Source organism: Electrona antarctica (assembly GCF_951216825.1).
Source record: "Electrona antarctica genome assembly, chromosome: 12".
Lineage (NCBI taxonomy): Eukaryota > Metazoa > Chordata > Actinopteri > Myctophiformes > Myctophidae > Electrona > Electrona antarctica.
Window position 1 is genome coordinate 7,946,725 of NC_136793.1, and position 20,898 is coordinate 7,967,622.

The 20,898-nt window shown below is 47.6% G+C and overlaps 1 protein-coding gene across 1 annotated transcript in view; it reads left to right on the forward strand.

Moving 5' to 3' along the window:
* Positions 1-11,092, forward strand: part of LOC306934185 (alpha/beta hydrolase domain-containing protein 17B) — a gene marked incomplete at its 3' end in the record, with an annotated part of 63,898 nt that extends 52,806 nt beyond the window's left edge. Inside the window, exons 3-4 of the mRNA XM_079516711.1 lie at positions 9,210-9,389; positions 10,873-11,092. Of these exons, the coding sequence (XP_079372837.1) occupies positions 9,210-9,389; positions 10,873-11,092 (400 nt within the window). The remainder of the gene's footprint in view (positions 1-9,209; positions 9,390-10,872) is intronic.
* Between the last annotated feature and the right edge of the window lie 9,806 nt (positions 11,093-20,898).

Genomic DNA, 20,898 nt, shown 5'->3' on the forward strand with positions numbered 1-20,898 from the left:
CTCTGTACCCGACAGTAAAGACATGTCTAGAACCTGGAGATGAGAGGTTTCTCTGTACCCGACAGTAAAGAAATGTCTAGAATCTAGAGATGAGAGGTTTCTCTGTACCCGACGGTAAAGACATGTCTAGAACCTGGAGATGAGAGGTTTCTCTGTACCCGACAGTAAAGACATGTCTAGAACCTGGAGATGAGAGGTTTCTCTGTCCCCGACAGTAAAGACATGTCTAGAACCTGGAGATGAGAGGTTTCTCTGTACCCGACAGTAAAGTCATGTCTAGAACCTGGAGATGAGAGGTTTCTCTGTACCCGACTGTAAAGACATGTCTAGAACCTGGAGATGAGAGGTTTCTCTGTACCCCACAGTAAAGACATGTCTAGAATCTAGAGATGAGAGGTTTCTCTGTACCCGACAGTAAAGACATGTCTAGAACCTGGAGATGAGAGGTTTCTCTGTACCCGACAGTAAAGACATGTCTAGAACCTGGAGATGAGAGGTTTCTCTGTACCCGACAGTAAAGACATGTCTAGAACCTGGAGATGAGAGGTTTCTCTGTACCCGACAGTAAAGACATGTCTAGAATGTGGAGATGAGAGGTTTCTCTGTACCCGACAGTAAAGACATGTCTAGAACCTGGAGATGAGAGGTTTCTCTGTACCCGACAGTAAAGACATGTCTAGAACCTGGAGATGAGAGGTTTCTCTGTACCCGACAGTAAAGACATGTCTAGAATGTGGAGATGAGAGGTTTCTCTGTACCCGACAGTAAAGACATGTCTAGAACCTGGAGATGAGAGGTTTCTCTGTACCCGACAGTAAAGACATGTCTAGAATCTAGAGATGAGAGGTTTCTCTGTACCCGACAGTAAAGACATGTCTAGAATCTGGAGATGAGAGGTTTCTCTGTACCCGACAGTAAAGACATGTCTAGAACCTGGAGATGAGAGGTTTCTCTGTACCCCACAGTAAAGACATGTCTAGAACCTGGAGATGAGAGGTTTCTCTGTACCCGACAGTAAAGACATGACTAGAATCTAGAGATGAGAGGTTTCTCTGTACCCGACAGTAAAGACATGTCTAGAACCTGGAGATGAGAGGTTTCTCTGTACCCGACAGTAAAGACATGTCTAGAACCTGGAGATGAGAGGTTTCTCTGTACCCGACAGTAAAGACATGTCTAGAATGTGGAGATGAGAGGTTTCTCTGTACCCGACAGTAAAGACATGTCTAGAACCTGGAGATGAGAGGTTTCTCTGTATCCGACAGTAAAGACATGTCTAGAACCTGGAGATGAGAGGTTTCTCTGTACCCGACAGTAAAGACATGTCTAGAATGTGGAGATGAGAGGTTTCTCTGTACCCGACAGTAAAGACATGTCTAGAACCTGGAGATGAGAGGTTTCTCTGTACCCGACAGTAAAGACATGTCTAGAATGTGGAGATGAGAGGTTTCTCTGTACCCGACAGTAAAGACATGTCTAGAACCTGGAGATGAGAGGTTTCTCTACGCAGTTCCTCTCAGCTGACTTCCTCCTCCTTTAGTGAACCGGGTCACGTTCTCTCTAATCAGCTGGGGAATGTCTTCTCTACCTCTCTCTCTCTCTCTCTCTCTCTGTCTCTCTCTCTCTAGCCCTGAAACATGACTGTCATGATTATCATGACAGTCATGGCGCAACTGCAGCCTGTTTTACGCAATCGCTACATTTACAGTCCAAACATGTATATAAACATTCCGATTTCAAATATAAAGTACTCGCCGTTGTTTAATAAAAAGCATTTTTATCCGAGCGCCCCGGCTACTTTTCTCAAACGGGGTTCGTTTGGGAAATACCCAGTTGCACACCGGGAGCGCACTCGCCTATTAGTCTGTATTGGCAGTGCGGTCAGCGTGCCTATATCGAACACACCGAGTGCCACACTCCTCCCGACCGATAGGGGCGCGTAGTTGAAAGCCAATGGCAAAATGCTTTTTATTAAACAACGTGGGATGCAGCAATACTAATCGCTGTACCAGCACATTTCTAACACCCGTGGCACATGTGGCGAGTACTTTATATGTGAAATCGGAATGTTTATATACATGTTTGGACTGTAAATGTAGCGATCGCGGAAGTTAAGCCATGACACTCGTGAAGTACAAGCGTCATGTGAACCATGGCTACTCTCTCTCTCTCTCTCTCTCTCTCTCTCTCTCTCTCTCTCTCTCTCTCTCTCTCTCTCTCTCTCTCTCTCTCTCTCTCTCTCTCTCTCTCTCTCTCTCTCTCTCTCTCTCTCTCTCTCTGTTCCCTAAAAATCAGATCACTGCCTTCCCTAGGTCAATTCAGGGAAATGATTTCTAGCACTTTTACTCAACTGTTTTAATTGATTCTCATCTATCTATTATAGTTATTTTAGCTTTGGACACTTTCTGTTTTACAATTCATATATTTGATATTGCTGTATTTAGTGTATGTTGTTGATTTTTGTGTTTTGTATTTCGGCTACATTGAAAATGAGGGCCTGCCCCTCAATTGTACTCTGAGTTTAAATAAAGGTTATGATGATGATGTTCCTTAATCACATTGTTGTGACAATTTAAATTAATCGTCAGCTTAACACTAGCATGACTGAAGTCAAATGTGACAGAAGTAGCATGTGCTTAAATTCATATTCAGAAAATGTTTCAGATGTAAAAAAAATAATCTGAGATGATGGATGATGGTCATGGAAGGGGAACCTTCTGAATGATGATGGTCATGGAAGGGGAACCTTCTGAAAGCTGCATGGGCCAAAGATAATCAACTTCAAAACAACAAAAAAGGTCAAAATGACCTACTTGTAATGGTGACAGTCCTATACATGTATACTCTCTCTCAGTTTAGTTCTCTCCCCTCTTTGTTCTGTTCTGTTCTCTCCTGTACTACCCCACCCCCCCCCCCCCCCCCCCACACACACACACACACACACACACACACACACACCTCTCTTCGTCCGCCCATCCTCATCGCCTGTCTTATTTTTTAGCTCTCAGGAAAGCAACCAAATCCACTGGACCGTGACACTGTGTGTGTGAGTGTGTGTGTGTGTGCGCGGGTGTGTGTGCGCACGTGTGTGTGTGTGTGTGTGCGCGCGTGTGTCTGTGTGTGTGTGTGCGCGTGTGTGTGTGTGTGTGTGCGTGTGCGCATGTGCGCGTTCGGATGCCCTTGGCAAGGCAGCAGAAAACCAAATTCAGTGGAGCTTGACTTTATCTTGTCTTGGTGTGTGTGTGTGTGTGTGTGTGTCAGTGGACTGTGACTCTCCTCACAACTTTATTTGGATGTGAGTACAGTACAGTACAGTACAGTACAGTACAGTACAGTACAGTACAGTACAGTACAGTACAGTACAGTACAGTACAGTACAGTACAGTACAGTACAGTACAGTACCAGTCCATGCCTGAGTGCACATCATCAGCACAGTGGGTCCTGGTATGGTGACGTACCACTAGTCAGACTCTGTTAGTAGTCACTAGCAGGGTCACAGTGGGTCCTGGTATGGAGACGTACCACTAGTCAGACTCTGTTAGTAGTCACTAGCAGGGTCACAGTGGGTCCTGGTATGGAGACGTACCTCTAGTCAGACTCTGTTAGTAGTCACTAGCAGGGTCACAGTGGGTCCTGGTATGGTGACGTACCACTAGTCAGACTCTGTTAGTAGTCACTAGCAGGGTCACAGTGGGTCCTGGTATGGAGACGTACCACTAGTCAGACTCTGTTAGTAGTCACTAGCAGGGTCACAGTGGGTCCTGGTATGGAGACGTACCTCTAGTCAGACTCTGTTAGTAGTCACTAGCAGGGTCACAGTGGGTCCTGGTATGGAGACGTACCTCTAGTCAGACTCTGTTAGTAGTCACTAGCAGGGTCACAGTGGGTCCTGGTATGGTGACGTACCACTAGTCAGACTCTGTTAGTAGTCACTAGCAGGGTCACAGTGGGTCCTGGTATGGAGACGTACCTCTAGTCAGACTCTGTTAGTAGTCACTAGCAGGGTCACAGTGGGTCCTGGTATGGAGACGTACCACTAGTCAGACTCTGTTAGTAGTCACTAGCAGGGTCACAGTGGGTCCTGGTATGGAGACGTACCACTAGTCAGACTCTGTTAGTAGTCACTAGCAGGGTCACAGTGGGTCCTGGTATGGAGACGTACCACTAGTCAGACTCTGTTAGTAGTCACTAGCAGGGTCACAGTCGGTCCTGGTATGGAGACGTACCTCTAGTCAGACTCTGTTAGTAGTCACTAGCAGGGTCACAGTGGGTCCTGGTATGGAGACGTACCACTAGTCAGACTCTGTTAGTAGTCACTAGCAGGGTCACAGTGGGTCCTGGTATGGAGACGTACCACTAGTCAGACTCTGTTAGTAGTCACTAGCAGGGTCACAGTGGGTCCTGGTATGGAGACGTACCTCTAGTCAGACTCTGTTAGTAGTCACTAGCAGGGTCACAGTGGGTCCTGGTATGGAGACGTACCACTAGTCAGACTCTGTTAGTAGTCACTAGCAGGGTCACAGTGGGTCCTGGTATGGAGACGTACCACTAGTCAGACTCTGTTAGTAGTCACTAGCAGGGTCACAGTGGGTCCTGGTATGGAGACGTACCTCTAGTCAGACTCTGTTAGTAGTCACTAGCAGGGTCACAGTGGGTCCTGGTATGGAGACGTACCACTAGTCAGACTCTGTTAGTAGTCACTAGCAGGGTCACAGTGGGTCCTGGTATGGAGACGTACCTCTAGTCAGACTCTGTTAGTAGTCACTAGCAGGGTCACAGTGGGTCCTGGTATGGAGACGTACCACTAGTCAGACTCTGTTAGTAGTCACTAGCAGGGTCACAGTGGGTCCTGGTATGGAGACGTACCTCTAGTCAGACTCTGTTAGTAGTCACTAGCAGGGTCACAGTGGGTCCTGGTATGGAGACGTACCACTAGTCAGACTCTGTTAGTAGTCACTAGCAGGGTCACAGTGGGTCCTGGTATGGAGACGTACCACTAGTCAGACTCTGTTAGTAGTCACTAGCAGGGTCACAGTGGGTCCTGGTATGGAGACGTACCACTAGTCAGACTCTGTTAGTAGTCACTAGCAGGGTCACAGTGGGTCCTGGTATGGAGACGTACCACTAGTCAGACTCTGTTAGTAGTCACTAGCAGGGTCACAGTGGGTCCTGGTATGGAGACGTACCACTAGTCAGACTCTGTTAGTAGTCACTAGCAGGGTCACAGTGGGTCCTGGTATGGAGACGTACCACTAGTCAGACTCTGTTAGTAGTCACTAGCAGGGTCACAGTGGGTCCTGGTATGGAGACGTACCTCTAGTCAGACTCTGTTAGTAGTCACTAGCAGGGTCACAGTGGGTCCTGGTATGGAGACGTACCACTAGTCAGACTCTGTTAGTAGTCACTAGCAGGGTCACAGTGGGTCCTGGTATGGAGACGTACCTCTAGTCAGACTCTGTTAGTAGTCACTAGCAGGGTCACAGTGGGTCCTGGTATGGAGACGTACCACTAGTCAGACTCTGTTAGTAGTCACTAGCAGGGTCACAGTGGGTCCTGGTATGGAGACGTACCTCTAGTCAGACTCTGTTAGTAGTCACTAGCAGAGTCACAGTGGGTCCTGGTATGGAGACGTACCTCTAGTCAGACTCTGTTAGTAGTCACTAGCAGGGTCACAGTGGGTCCTGGTATGGAGACGTACCACTAGTCAGACTCTGTTAGTAGTCACTAGCAGGGTCACAGTGGGTCCTGGTATGGAGACGTACCACTAGTCAGACTCTGTTAGTAGTCACTAGCAGGGTCACAGTGGGTCCTGGTATGGAGACGTACCACTAGTCAGACTCTGTTAGTAGTCACTAGCAGGGTCACAGTGGGTCCTGGTATGGAGACGTACCACTAGTCAGACTCTGTTAGTAGTCACTAGCAGGGTCACAGTGGGTCCTGGTATGGAGACGTACCACTAGTCAGACTCTGTTAGTAGTCACTAGCAGGGTCACAGTGGGTCCTGGTATGGAGACGTACCACTAGTCAGACTCTGTTAGTAGTCACTAGCAGGGTCACAGTGGGTCCTGGTATGGAGACGTACCACTAGTCAGACTCTGTTAGTAGTCACTAGCAGGGTCACAGTGGGTCCTGGTATGGAGACGTACCACTAGTCAGACTCTGTTAGTCACTAGCAGGGTCACAGTGGGTCCTGGTATGGTGACGTACCACTAGTCAGACTCTGTTAGTAGTCACTAGCAGGGTCACAGTGGGTCCTGGTATGGAGACGTACCTCTAGTCAGACTCTGTTAGTAGTCACTAGCAGGGTCACAGTGGGTCCTGGTATGGAGACGTACCACTAGTCAGACTCTGTTAGTCACTAGCAGGGTCACAGTGGGTCCTGGTATGGTGACGTACCACTAGTCAGACTCTGTTAGTAGTCACTAGCAGGGTCACAGTGGGTCCTGGTATGGAGACGTACCTCTAGTCAGACTCTGTTAGTAGTCACTAGCAGGGTCACAGTGGGTCCTGGTATGGTGACGTACCACTAGTCAGACTCTGTTAGTAGTCACTAGCAGGGTCACAGTGGGTCCTGGTATGGAGACGTACCTCTAGTCAGACTCTGTTAGTAGTCACTAGCAGGGTCACAGTGGGTCCTGGTATGGAGACGTACCTCTAGTCAGACTCTGTTAGTAGTCACTAGCAGGGTCACAGTGGGTCCTGGTATGGAGACGTACCACTAGTCAGACTCTGTTAGTAGTCACTAGCAGGGTCACAGTGGGTCCTGGTATGGAGACGTACCACTAGTCAGACTCTGTTAGTAGTCACTAGCAGGGTCACAGTGGGTCCTGGTATGGAGACGTACCTCTAGTCAGACTCTGTTAGTAGTCACTAGCAGGGTCACAGTGGGTCCTGGTATGGAGACGTACCACTAGTCAGACTCTGTTAGTAGTCACTAGCAGGGTCACAGTGGGTCCTGGTATGGAGACGTACCACTAGTCAGACTCTGTTAGTAGTCACTAGCAGGGTCACAGTGGGTCCTGGTATGGAGACGTACCACTAGTCAGACTCTGTTAGTAGTCACTAGCAGGGTCACAGTGGGTCCTGGTATGGAGACGTACCTCTAGTCAGACTCTGTTAGTAGTCACTAGCAGGGTCACAGTGGGTCCTGGTATGGAGACGTACCACTAGTCAGACTCTGTTAGTAGTCACTAGCAGGGTCACAGTGGGTCCTGGTATGGAGACGTACCTCTAGTCAGACTCTGTTAGTAGTCACTAGCAGGGTCACAGTGGGTCCTGGTATGGTGACGTACCACTAGTCAGACTCTGTTAGTAGTCACTAGCAGGGTCACAGTGGGTCCTGGTATGGAGACGTACCACTAGTCAGACTCTGTTAGTAGTCACTAGCAGGGTCACAGTGGGTCCTGGTATGGAGACGTACCACTAGTCAGACTCTGTTAGTAGTCACTAGCAGGGTCACAGTGGGTCCTGGTATGGAGACGTACCACTAGTCAGACTCTGTTAGTAGTCACTAGCAGGGTCACAGTGGGTCCTGGTATGGAGACGTACCACTAGTCAGACTCTGTTAGTAGTCACTAGCAGGGTCACAGTGGGTCCTGGTATGGAGACGTACCACTAGTCAGACTCTGTTAGTAGTCACTAGCAGGGTCACAGTGGGTCCTGGTATGGAGACGTACCACTAGTCAGACTCTGTTAGTAGTCACTAGCAGGGTCACAGTGGGTCCTGGTATGGAGACGTACCACTAGTCAGACTCTGTTAGTAGTCACTAGCAGGGTCACAGTGGGTCCTGGTATGGAGACGTACCACTAGTCAGACTCTGTTAGTAGTCACTAGCAGGATCACAGTGGGTCCTGGTATGGAGACGTACCTCTAGTCAGACTCTGTTAGTAGTCACTAGCAGGGTCACAGTGGGTCCTGGTATGGAGACGTACCTCTAGTCAGACTCTGTTAGTAGTCACTAGCAGGGTCACAGTGGGTCCTGGTATGGAGACGTACCACTAGTCAGACTCTGTTAGTAGTCACTAGCAGGGTCACAGTGGGTCCTGGTATGGAGACGTACCACTAGTCAGACTCTGTTAGTAGTCACTAGCAGGGTCACAGTGGGTCCTGGTATGGAGACGTACCTCTAGTCAGACTCTGTTAGTAGTCACTAGCAGGGTCACAGTGGGTCCTGGTATGGAGACGTACCTCTAGTCAGACTCTGTTAGTAGTCACTAGCAGGGTCACAGTGGGTCCTGGTATGGAGACGTACCACTAGTCAGACTCTGTTAGTAGTCACTAGCAGGGTCACAGTGGGTCCTGGTATGGAGACGTACCACTAGTCAGACTCTGTTAGTAGTCACTAGCAGGGTCACAGTGGGTCCTGGTATGGAGACGTACCACTAGTCAGACTCTGTTAGTAGTCACTATAGGGACGTGCAGAGAGTTAGAGAGGCAGGGACTAAAATCCTGTGAGAGGGCACTTTTGGACAAAAATAGCTGATCTACAAGCTCTCAACGCGCCGCGCTGCGACGCGTTGAGAGCTTGTAGATCAGCTATTCTCGGGGCGCAACCCAGCACTCTTTAGCTAGTGGAGATGCGGTGTGTAACAACATGGATTTCTAAAACAAATTAGTTCGGCGCAAAATTCTGCGTTCAAGTTCAGGAGACTTCGGGGAAAAGGCAATTCTCCTGAATGCTGCCTTCCGGTATGGCATGGAAAGGAGAGGCATCAGCATTTCTTTCACCATGTAGTAAATGCTGCATTCGTGGTCTGGAGAGGGCAGTTGTTTTACAGACGGGTAAAAGGGCAGGGGCTGAAGCCCCCTTTGATGTGAGGCTCGTAAACGAACTGCCCCCCCCCCCCCCCCCCCCCCCGAATAAAAACTGTATGAAGCGGTGGACTGAACTACCGATGGGGGTCGGAGGCCAATTATATATATTTTTTGGGGTCCTTGACATGCAAATGTTTTGAGAATAAATGGGTTAATTCATGGAGAATTTAAAAACAAAGAACAAAAGTTAACACCGGACACGGCCCGGGGAGAACATGTTATTTTGTATCTGTATTAATTCGGATGGTTTTGGTCCCTCCCTCCTCCTCCTCCTCCCCCTCCTCCTCCTCCTCCCTCCTCCCTCCTCCTCCTCCCCCTCCTCCTCCTCCCTCCCCCTCCTCCTCCTCCACCTCTCCCTCCTCCTCCTCCTCCTCCTCCTCCTCCACGGTGCAGGTACGGCGTGCGTCCAGAGAACGTGATCGTGTACGGGCAGAGCATCGGCACCGTGCCGTCGGTGGACCTGGCGGCTCGTTACGAGGCCGCCGCGGTGGTCCTGCACTCCCCGCTGACCTCCGGGATGAGGGTGGCGTTCCCCGACACCAAGAAGACCTACTGCTTCGACGCATTCCCCAAGTGAGTGCATGTACACACACGCGCACGCATGCATGCACGCACACGCGCACGCATGCGCACGCGCACGCACACGTGCACGCACACGCACACACACATGAGGGTGGCCTTCCTCGATACCAAGAAGACCTATACTGCTTCGACGCGTTCCCCAAGTGAGTGCACACACACACACACACACACACACACACACACACGTTTAACCTCTTGAGCTGTATTCAATTCCTTTCGAAAATATCAGATCATCTTGATCTACTTATAATGTGTTCAAAAACGAACATTATTATGATCATGAATCATCATTACTACACTACATCAGTGGTTCTCAAAGTGGGGTCCGTCCGGGGACCCCCAGGGGTCCTTCGGGGAGTTCCAGGGGGTCCCCAGCTAAATGTTAATTAGGAACCAAAGGGACCCTTATGGGTCTGTAACTCAGAGAGTGTACAAATGGAACCAAATGGACCCTAACGGGTCAATTTGGTTCTGTTTGTACACTCTCAGAGTTAAATTAACATTGATTTTACAATATACATTTGGGGTCCCAGAGATAGAAATGCCATTAAATGGGGCGTCCGTAGCCTAACAGGTCAAACTGGGGTCCTTCAAATTAAACGGGTTGAGAATCACTGCTAGAGCCACAAAAATCTCTTATGGGGGTCCCTGGCATATCATTTCAAATGAGGGGGTCTGCGGGCTAATGAGTGTCAATTTGGGGGTCCTTGACATGAAACGTTTTGAGAACCCACTGCACTACATGGTCAAGATAGCAGGATAAATGGACACACATCAATAGCCCAATAGCTCCCTCCGGTGGCAGAATCCTGTGACAAACAGGAGAATAATAGTTGTCTTCATTTTACACATTATTGCTCTGCCTGAGCGACATTACATGTTTGAACAAATACCACTACGAATGCATTTATTTATTTATTCATTTATGTCTCTGACTGACATTGAAAATCCTTTTATTCCAACAATTTTCAAACTTGTTTTGTTATGTGAAGAGATCAAATAATTTGTAAGAAGAAAAACAAAACAAAAAATGTTGTATCCTACCTTTTTTCTAATTATTTGATCGGCCCAAAACATTGTGTTTGTTGTCATGATTTGTCACAACTCGAGTTGGCTTTGTCCGCGGCGTAAACGTCTTTAAATAAATGACAGGAATTATTTTCCGGGTCTCTCGCGGGACTGCGACGCTCTATAGTGACGGGACAAATAACGTTGATTCTGCTCGTAATTCTGAACCCCTTCTCTCTCTCTCTCTCTCTCTCTCTCTCTCTCTCTCCTCTCTCTCTCTCCTCCCTCCCCCACCATCTCTTTCTCTCCTCCCTCCCCCCCCTCTCTCTCTCTCTCTCTCTCTCTCTCTCTCTCTCCCCCTCTCTCTCCCCCCCTCTCTCTCTCTCTCCCTCCCCCCCCTCTCTCTCTCTCTCTCCCCCCCCCCCCCCCCCCTCTCTCTCCCTCCCACCCCCCTCCCCCTCCGCAGCATCGACAAGATCTCCAAGGTGACGTCTCCGGTGCTGGTGATCCACGGCACGGAGGACGAGGTGATCGACTTCTCCCACGGCCTGGCGCTCTACGAGCGCTGCCAGCGTCCCGTGGAGCCGCTGTGGGTGGAGGGGGCGGGGCACAACGATGTGGAGCTCTACGGACAGTACCTGGAGAGGCTCAAGCAGTTCGTCTCCCACGAGCTGGTCAACTTGTAGAAAATAAAATGGTGCCATTTATGGAGCAGCCTTTTATCCAAAGGAGCTTCACATAGACTGTTGCATTTACATTCAGCCCATTCACACACACACACATTCATTCATTCCTTCACACACACACACCGATGGAGGAAACCATGCTAAGGCACCAACCTGCTCATTGGGAGCCATTAGGGGGTTCAGCGTCTTGCTCAAGGACACTTTTGACACTTAACTCTGTGGGGGAGCCGGGGAGCCCCACAGGGATCCAACTGGGAACCTTGCGGTTTCCCATCCGGCCGATCTTACCCCTGAAGCCACTGCCGCCCCCCAACTTGTAGGGCTCAGACGCTGAGGCTCCCATCATCAACCTTATATAGGGTTTTCAAAAATAGCAGACCTACAAGCTCGTAGCGCGGCACTGGCTTGTAGGTCTGCTATTTTTTACGACATTCACGTCGTAATATTTTGATGCTGAGGCTCTCTACCTGGAGACACATAGGGCCTCCCATCATCAACCGTATAGGGTTTATAAGTGTCTATACGGGACAGTACCTGGACAATGCTTAAAGGCCTGTTGTTCATACTCACCTTATCACCTAAAAGTGGAGTAAAAGGCCTATTCATAGTCTGGATTTTCGGTGGTCAGCTCACCACCGCTCCGGTGGTGAGCTGACCACCGGAGCTGAAATAACGTTGAGCGGTGGTGAGTAAAAACAGAGAGAAGGGCTGGAGCGGTGGCAGTGGTTTGCTCTTCACCGCGGCTCGTGACGTCATGTTGTAGTTCGGTGGTCACCTAACCACCGAAAATCCAGACTATGTATGAGCCTTTAGCAGGCCTTCAGGGTGAGTATCTCTACAGGACAGTAAATACACCTGGAGAGGCTCAAGCAGTTCGTTTCCCACGCGCTGGTCAACTAGTAGAGCTCTGATGGGGGTAGAGTCTCTGTACGGGACAATATCTGGAGGAGTCTCTACGGGACAGGACAGTTACCCTGGAGACACTCTGGGCCTCCCATCATCATCCGTATAGCGGAGGATTTGAGTGTTATCAACCTAGCCTGGCTAATAAGCCAGACCGAATCAGCCGTTGGCAAAAAAAAAAATCCTGCCGGCGGATTACGGTCTGGAGAGGCTCAATTGTACGCCCATTTCCTACAACAGGGAACTGGTGTGGCCAATCGGGACACGGTATGCAATCTGGGCGGGCTTTGGTACAGTGACGTTCAATGCTTGAGACCTTTGACTGACAGTAGCTCTGACCAATTGCGTCAAAGAGAAAATGTTTGAACCCGCCCCCCGGGAAACAAGATCCATACACATCATCTCCAGCCTCAAATACCACACGACTGATTTGAGTCTGGCTTATTAGCCAGGCTATTATCAACCCATATCAACCATTATGTTTACTTATCCAGACCATATGATGGAGCCAGTAGGCTCTGCTGAAGCAGAGACATTGTTGTTGTTGTCGTCAGCCATTGTCCGACGTGGCGATGGTCGCGTTGTCCGACTATAGGCCTATTCATAGTTTGGATTTTCGGTTTGGATTTTCGGCCCAGGACATTGTCACTCTTCGCAATGCTCTTGGCCAATAGAAGTCTGTGTAGAAGAGCCGCCGTTGGACTGAAGCCCCATGAAGTGAACGCAGTTGTCGTAATTCTGTTTTACTCTATAGCTCTGGTCTTGATGAGTTAACCTACTGGTGAGTATGGGTTGGTATAGCATTGGAAACGGCTGAACCGCATAGGGTTTAAATATGTGGTTAAATGCGAGCGTATACATACGTGTATCGTGTATTTTCTTTTTTTTCTCTCGTTGACCGGGTCATACGTGCGCCGTCCGTCTACCACTGCAGCAAAAATAATAAAGAATATAGTGTCGGTGCAGAAACGCCTCGTCTTCGTATTCTAACGTTTCTTTTGCACTATACTTGATCAAACTACGGCGTGGGTTTTCAACAGAGTTTGACCCAACTGAGTTTGAGTTTTTACCCCAAAAGTAAAAGTAACTAGTAAATAGTAAGTTATTCTATTTGTTTTGTTTTTTTAAACAAAAGAAAATAGGATTTTTCTGAATGCTATAAGGCCAGGGACCACCTGCAATACCCGGCTGAAAACCCATGTTCTACAGCACTGGTCCTCAAACCCTGGAACTACATATTTTCAGATGGGGGTCCGCAGCCAAATTCTGGGGGTCTTTGACATGAAAAAGGTTGAGCACCACTGACATAGAAACATGAGGTTTTTCAGAAAACTGTTAGGATTTAGAAGACATTTTTTCGGTTCTGAACCTGCGGAGAAGGATGGATTTTTATTTTGTAATTCCCTTCATTAACGTGCTTTACATACCGTGACCTTTACATGGAGGAGATGGGACGGCGATGATGATTTTGTGCCAACATGATGACGTTTTAAAATGTTGGGACTACCTCCAAGCAGACAAGGCCCAGACAAGCCCCCCCCCTCTCTCCCCCCGGTTGGGACAGACCACTGGAATAGCGTGCGTGCGTGCGTGCGTGCGTGCGTGCGTGCGTGCGTGCGTGCGTGCGTGCGTGCGTGCGTGCGTGCGCGACATAGTCGCTGCCTTTTGAGGAAAGCGCACGGCGCCCGGCCCATCATGACTCTTGAATCTTGATCATATACCATGTTTTTTTTGTAACTGGAACTGTAAAACAGGACCGGATCGGATTACCATGGGACCGGAATGGACCTCATCCTATACACCTATATACCCACCTCCTCTGAGCGTGCGTGTCTGTCATGTGAACCCGAACCGGATTGTTGGACGGAATGGACCTGGACTCTTTTGAGTGTCCATAACGTCTGCATTCATTCATATATTGTTGAAAGCGTCCGTGACCCCCGCCCAGATGACCACTTAACACATTTTGGGGCGGGAACCCCGTTTTTGGTGTTTTTAGCATTATGTTATGCTTTAGCTATTGAAAAATAGCAGATCTACAAGCTCATAGCTTGTAGGTCTGCTATTTTTGAAAAATCGAAGAACGACTGACATAGAAACATATATTGCGTTACTGTTGTAGCAAAAATAGCCGATCTACAAGCTCGTAGATTGTAGATCGGCTATTTTTGCTATAATTTGAATTGAAATCCTGAACCTTTTTTGCTATTTTTGAATTGGAATGCTGAAAAGTAAAAAAATATATATTTAATTTCAAATGCCTTTAAGTATATATGTTAACTTTATGAACTAAATACAAATACATTGGACATAAGAAAATTACATTTCAATACTACTCATTAACCTACTAATTTTACTAATATAGAAGTAATTAAAGCAGGTCATGTTTGCAAATCAATACTATATCAGTATTCTGATATTTACCTGAGGGCCGCATTTAGTGAAAGTGGGGGCCGCATGTGGCCCCCGGGCCGCCGGTTGCTTTAGGTGGTCATATTGGCGGGTCACATCATTCCAGAGCATGTTTTTTTTTTTTTAGAAAGATAGTTATTTAATTATCGGTATCACGATGATACCCTTTTTTTCCCCTAAGGTTTTAAATCAAAATGTCCTTTCTTTTTATAGAATCTTAAATGTTTTAGCCTACATGGCATACCCTCAGGGCCCACCAGGGGGCTCAGTCAGTCCCACAGGTTGTGAATTGCTCATGTACTGTCTACAGTTGTTTTGTTTTTTTAATATAATATAAGAAATAATAAGAAAAATCTTCGCTCTGAAAGAATATATATTCAAAGATTTGTGCCGCATTTTCACGATTTTTCAAAAATAGCAGACCTACAAGCTCGAGCTTGTAGATCTGCTATTTTTCAATAGCTAAAGTATAACATAATGCTTAGTTAAAACACCAAAAGGGGTTCCCGCCCAAAATGGGTTAAGCCATTGAGACATGAGGACGATTCTACAAAATGTCTTCCTGACATCCTGTTTCTATGTCAGTCGTTCTCAAACATTGTCATGTCAAGGACTCCCAAAGATTATATGTAATTGGCCGCCGACCCTCATCTGAAAATATGTTGTTCCAGGGACCTCCCTCCCAGAAGCAAAGATTTTAGCTAAAAATGTGGTCCGAAAGAATATAACATTCAAAGATTTGCGCCCAGCTAAATGATAGTTTGGAACCAAATGGACCCCTTATGGGTCTGTAACTCTGAGAGTGTACAATTGTACACTCTCGGAGTTAAATTGACATAGATTTTACAATATAAATTGGGGGTCCCAGAGATATAAATGTCATTAAATGGTGGTCCGTAGACTAATGCATGTCAAACTGGGGGTCCTTGAAATGAAACGGGTTGAGAATCACTGCTAGAGCCGTAAAAACCTTCTCTTATATATCTTTTCAAATAGGGGTCCGCGCGCTAATTAGTGTCAATGTGGGGGTCCTTGACACTGGGAAACACTTATATACAGTAGCCTATATATGTTGTACCCTACATAAAGTTTTGCACGTATATGTCATGTGACTGAGAAGCGTACCAGATGGCACCCATAATCTAACTGTGCCAAACACACACACGCACACACACACACACGCACACACACTCGCACGCACACACACACACACGCACACACACACACACACACACGCACACTCGCACGCGCACGCACGCTCGCACGCACATACACACACACACACACACACACATTTTGTATGGGCGCCATTCTATAGAAACGTCTTCAAAGCTGTGTTATGCTGCATTTTATTTTTCATTTTTTTAATGTTTTTATCATGATTCTTTTTTTTGCTTTGTTTAAAAAAATAATAAAAAATAATAATAAAAGGTACAATCGTCAATTTGCTCTAATGCAAGATTCACTGCCGTCGTTCCCACAGGTTTGAGAACAGCTGCAGCCACATACTAACCTGACTCCGCCAGATGGGGCAGCAGAGAGTACACTGGGTTCCCCCCTCCTGCTCCAGGAGGGGGGAACCCAGTGTACTCTCTGCTGCCCCATCTGGCGGAGTCAGGTTAGCCACATACCAGAGAGCCCATAGAGTATAAAGAAGGATAGAGACTGAACTGGCGCTAAGCTCCGCCCGGAAGAACCGTCTCAGAACGTCTACTTCCGTCTACTTCCGCATTTGACCACCACATTTTGGTGGTCAAATGCAGAAGTGCAACCGAGCGCTCGATGTTAAAGCCCAGCTGCACGGGGTTTCCCGGTCATGAAGCCACGGGTCCGCATGTAGTCCCTCCTCTTACCACTAGGGCCCAGTGCTTCAACATTGAAGAGACTCACTGGGACCTTGAGAGAGCCGCGGACGTTTCCGGCCGTCTCCCAGCTTCTTTTCCGTTTTTTTAGACAGCTGGTGGATGGAAATTAAGCTCCACCCCCGCGGCTGACTGCCGCGGGGGCAAGCGTTTCCGGGAATCTGTCAGTCGCGGCAACCTGCCGTGGGGGTGGAGCTTCTTTTCCATCCACCAGCTGTCTAAAACCCCGGAAAAGAGTCTTTCGCCTGGCCACCGAAAGACTTAGAAAATAAACGCCTGGCCACCGAAAGACTTCGCCAACAATGTATGAATGAATGAATGACCGACCGGTCATTCATTCATACATACATACATACATACATACATACATACATACATACATACATACCATACAGAAATAGGTTACATATACATGTATGCAAATACAGTATACCTACAGATATTCCTGGAGTTTATAGATAGCCAACATACATCCTTATACTGTATGTGAAAAGCCTCTTTTCAACCTAGATGTTTTCTTTACACACATGAGGGCAAACACATGACAAGCCACAGGGAGAAGTTAGTGGGGGAGGGGAGGGGTTTGGGGGGGGGGGGTCTGCTACGCTCTCACTCTCTCTCTTCATGCTCCTGTGCTGACCAGCTCAGTGGCCTTGTGGTTAGAGTGTCCGCCCTGAAACTGGGAGGTCTGGGGTTCGATCCCCGGCCGCGGGTCATACCAAAGACTGTAAAAATGGTGACCCAGTGCCTCCCTGCTTGGCACTCATTGGGGGTCAAATCAAGTAATGATTCCCGAGCGAGCGAGCGCTCACAATGAGCGAGCGAGCGCTCACAATGTGTCGCGTTGCGACGCATTGTGAGCTTGTAGATTGGCTATTTTCAAATGGCCAAACTGTATAGGGTTGAAGTGGTTAATGTATGTTTTCTAATCAAAATTAAAATCTCCAATATAGTAACTAGTAACTAAAGTTTTCAAATAATTGTAGTGAAGTAAAAGTACAAATTTCGGCTCTGAGATGTAGTGGAGTAGAAGTACACGTACTGGGAATTGGAAATGCTCAAGTAAAGTGCAAATACCTCAAAATTGTACTTAAGTACAGTACTTAAGTAAAAGTACTTATTTACTTTCCAGCACTGCCTATACTCTACTCTATTCTACGCTCCACTGGCGTGACTACAGGCTGTACAGAGACAACAGTAGGCCGCTGTGTGTCTGCCAGGGAGGGAGAGAGGGAGAGCTCATCGTATATCTCTCTCTGCCAACGGCCTTCCATCATCATCATCATCATCATCATCACCACTTCACTCCAGGGCCTATTGTCTTTGTTTCATTGTTACAAAACAGTCATACGGCACCATAGAACGACATGACTTCAGTGTACTGTACTGCTACTGTATATGTTGAGTTACAGCATGCAGGGGTGGGCAACTTTGACGATGGAGAGGAACACTATAGTTCCACACTCACTCCAGAGGGCCACTATAGTTCCACACTCACTCCAGAGGGCCACTATAGTTCCACACTCACTCCAGAGGGCCACTGTAGTTCCACACTCACTCCAGAGGGCCACTGTAGTTCCACACTCACTCCAGAGGGCCACTATAGTTCCACACTCACTCCAGAGGGCCACTATAGTTCCACACTCACTCCAGAGGGCCACTATAGTTCCACACTCACTCCAGAGGGCCACTATAGTTCCACACTCACTCCAGAGGGCCACTGTAGTTCCACACTCACTCCAAAGGGACACTATTATTTCCACACTCACTCCAGAGGGCCACTATAGTTCCACACTCACTCCAGAGGGCCACTGTAGTTCCACACTCACTCCAGAGGGCCACTATAGTTCCACACTCACTCCAGAGGGCCACTGTAGTTCCACACTCACTCCAGAGGGCCACTATAGTTCCACACTCACTCCAGAGGGCCACTATAGTTCCACACTCACTCCAGAGGGCCACTGTAGTTCCACACTCACTCCAGAGGGCCACTATAGTTCCACACTCACTCCAGAGGGCCACTGTAGTTCCACACTCACTCCAGAGGGCCACTGTAGTTCCACACTCACTCCAGAGGGCCACTATAGTTCCACACTCACTCCAGAGGGCCACTGTAGTTCCACACTCACTCCAGAGGGCCACTGTAGTTCCACACTCACTCCAGAGGGCCACTATAGTTCCACACTCACTCCAGAGGGCCACTGTAGTTCCACACTCACTCCAGAGGGCCACTATAGTTCCACACTCACTCCAGAGGGCCACTGTAGTTCCACACTCACTCCAGAGGGCCACTATAGTTCCACACTCACTCCAGAGGGCCACTGTAGTTCCACACTCACCCCAGAGGGCCACTATTATTTCCACACTCACTCCAGAGGGCCACTATAGTTCCACACTCACCCCAGAGGGCCACTATAGTTCCACACTCACTCCAGAGGGCCACTGTAGTTCCACACTCACCCCAGAGGGCCACTATTATTTCCACACTCACTCCAGAGGGCCACTATAGTTGCACTCACTCCAGAGGGCCATTATTATTTCCACACTCACTCCAGAGGGCCACTATATTTCCACACATATTTCTGTCATATAGCAAAAATAGCCGATCTACAAGCGTTTTGAGCTTGTAGATCAACTATTTGTGCTATATTTGAATTGAAACACGGAATTATTTTCTGCTATTTTTTTGGAATCCTGAAAAGTAACTTTATATTATTTCAAATGCATTTAGTTATGTTAACACCCCGAGCGGCAAGGACGGAGTTCACACACAGAACACCAAGTAATTATTATAGTACTAGTCCAACTGGATATTCGGTGATCAACATCATATTATAATTATGCATATTACAGCCAGCACCACATATTGTATACAGAAGATGCCAAGCATATATAGTGCAGTCGTTTTCAAACAGTGGTCCGGGGACCACCAGTGGTCCTTGAGGTTCCAGCTGGTCCCGAGCTAAATGATGATCAAGGATCCAAATGGACCCTTATTAGATCTTTAACTCTTGAGAGCGTAAAATGAAACCAAATATATTCCCAAGAGTTAAATTATTGTTAAACATCTGTATTACTTTAAATTACAAGAGGTCTACACAATTAAAGAATGTAGTATAATTGTTATTTTGCCTGTTATCTCCCCGATGTTACCAACATCAATACAGCATGGAATTGCGGACACAAATCATCTCCAACAACAACAACAACATATTCTTTCGTTTTGGGTCTGAGAGGCTAAATGTCATCAAATGGTGGTCAATGGTTCAAATGCCTAATACATAATGGGCCTTGATATGAAAAGGGATGAAAACCACTGATGTAGTGGAATGCCACTCTAGAAACAACCTTTCATTTTGAAGAGCCCTGACATATTGATCTGATGGTCTTAGGTGTGAGACTAAGACATTACTGACCTGTCCAAAGCTTGATAGTTTGATGTAGTGGTTAAGATGTGTCACCTGTTAGCCTCTTGCACAGTATATATCAAAGACTAATTATAGTACCAAGACAGGATAAACAATCATAACAATATAGAGTATAAATAGATATAATAAAATATGAATACATCACAAAGAGCTATCATACTGAATATGGGGCCTGCCCCTAAAGTGCCTGGGAAGTTAATAGACAAAACAGACAATGCTGAACTCAAAGGTTAAGATGTGGACTTTCACACGATGAGACCCGAGTTCGAATCCCGGGCGTTACATCACCAGCACCACCGCACTAACCTCGCGTCACCAGCACCACCGCACTAACCTCGCGTCACCAGCACCACCGCACTAACCTTGCGTCACCAGCACCACCACACTAACCTCGCGTCACCAGCACCACGGCACTAACCTCGCGTCACCAGCACCACCGCACTAACCTCGCGTCACCAGCACCACCGCACTAACCTCGCGTCACCAGCACCACCGCACTAACCTCGCGTCACCAGGCTTTCCAGCTCGGAGGAAAGCCTGGTGGTCTGTGTTCTAAAATCGCCGTGTGAAACCGGTCTGGAGCGGAAGGTAATTTACGTCATGTTGTAGTCACTGATTTGTAGTTATCAGGCAGGAAATCACAAGGCGGAATGAGAAAGTATAGCCATTCATAGTACTGATTCCGCCTTGTGGTTTCCTGCCAGATGACTACAAATCATTGGACTACAACATGACGGAAGTTACCATCCGCTCCCGACAGGATCATAAACACGAAATGGAACGCTGCCCAGGCTACCACCGCACGGCACAAACACTCTGGGTTTTGTTCCCCACATGAAATGATTGCACAAACATAACCCGATGACATTAACCCATTTTAGACGGGAACCCCTTTTGGTGTTTAAAGCATTATGTTATGCTTTAGCTATTGAAAAAATAGCAGATCTACAAGCTCATAGCACAGCACCGAGTGCCACGCTACGAGCTTGTAGATCTGATATTTTTGAAAAATCATGAAAATGTGGCACAAATTTGGAATATATATTCTTCAGAGCAAACGTTTTTGAGTGGTGCAACCACTCCAAGGAACAGCAATGTGTGTGTGTGTGTGTGTGTGTGTGTGTGTGTGTGTGTGTGTGTGTGTGTGTGTGTGTGTGTGTGTGTGTGTGTGTGTGTGTGTGTGTGTGTGTGTGTGTGTGTG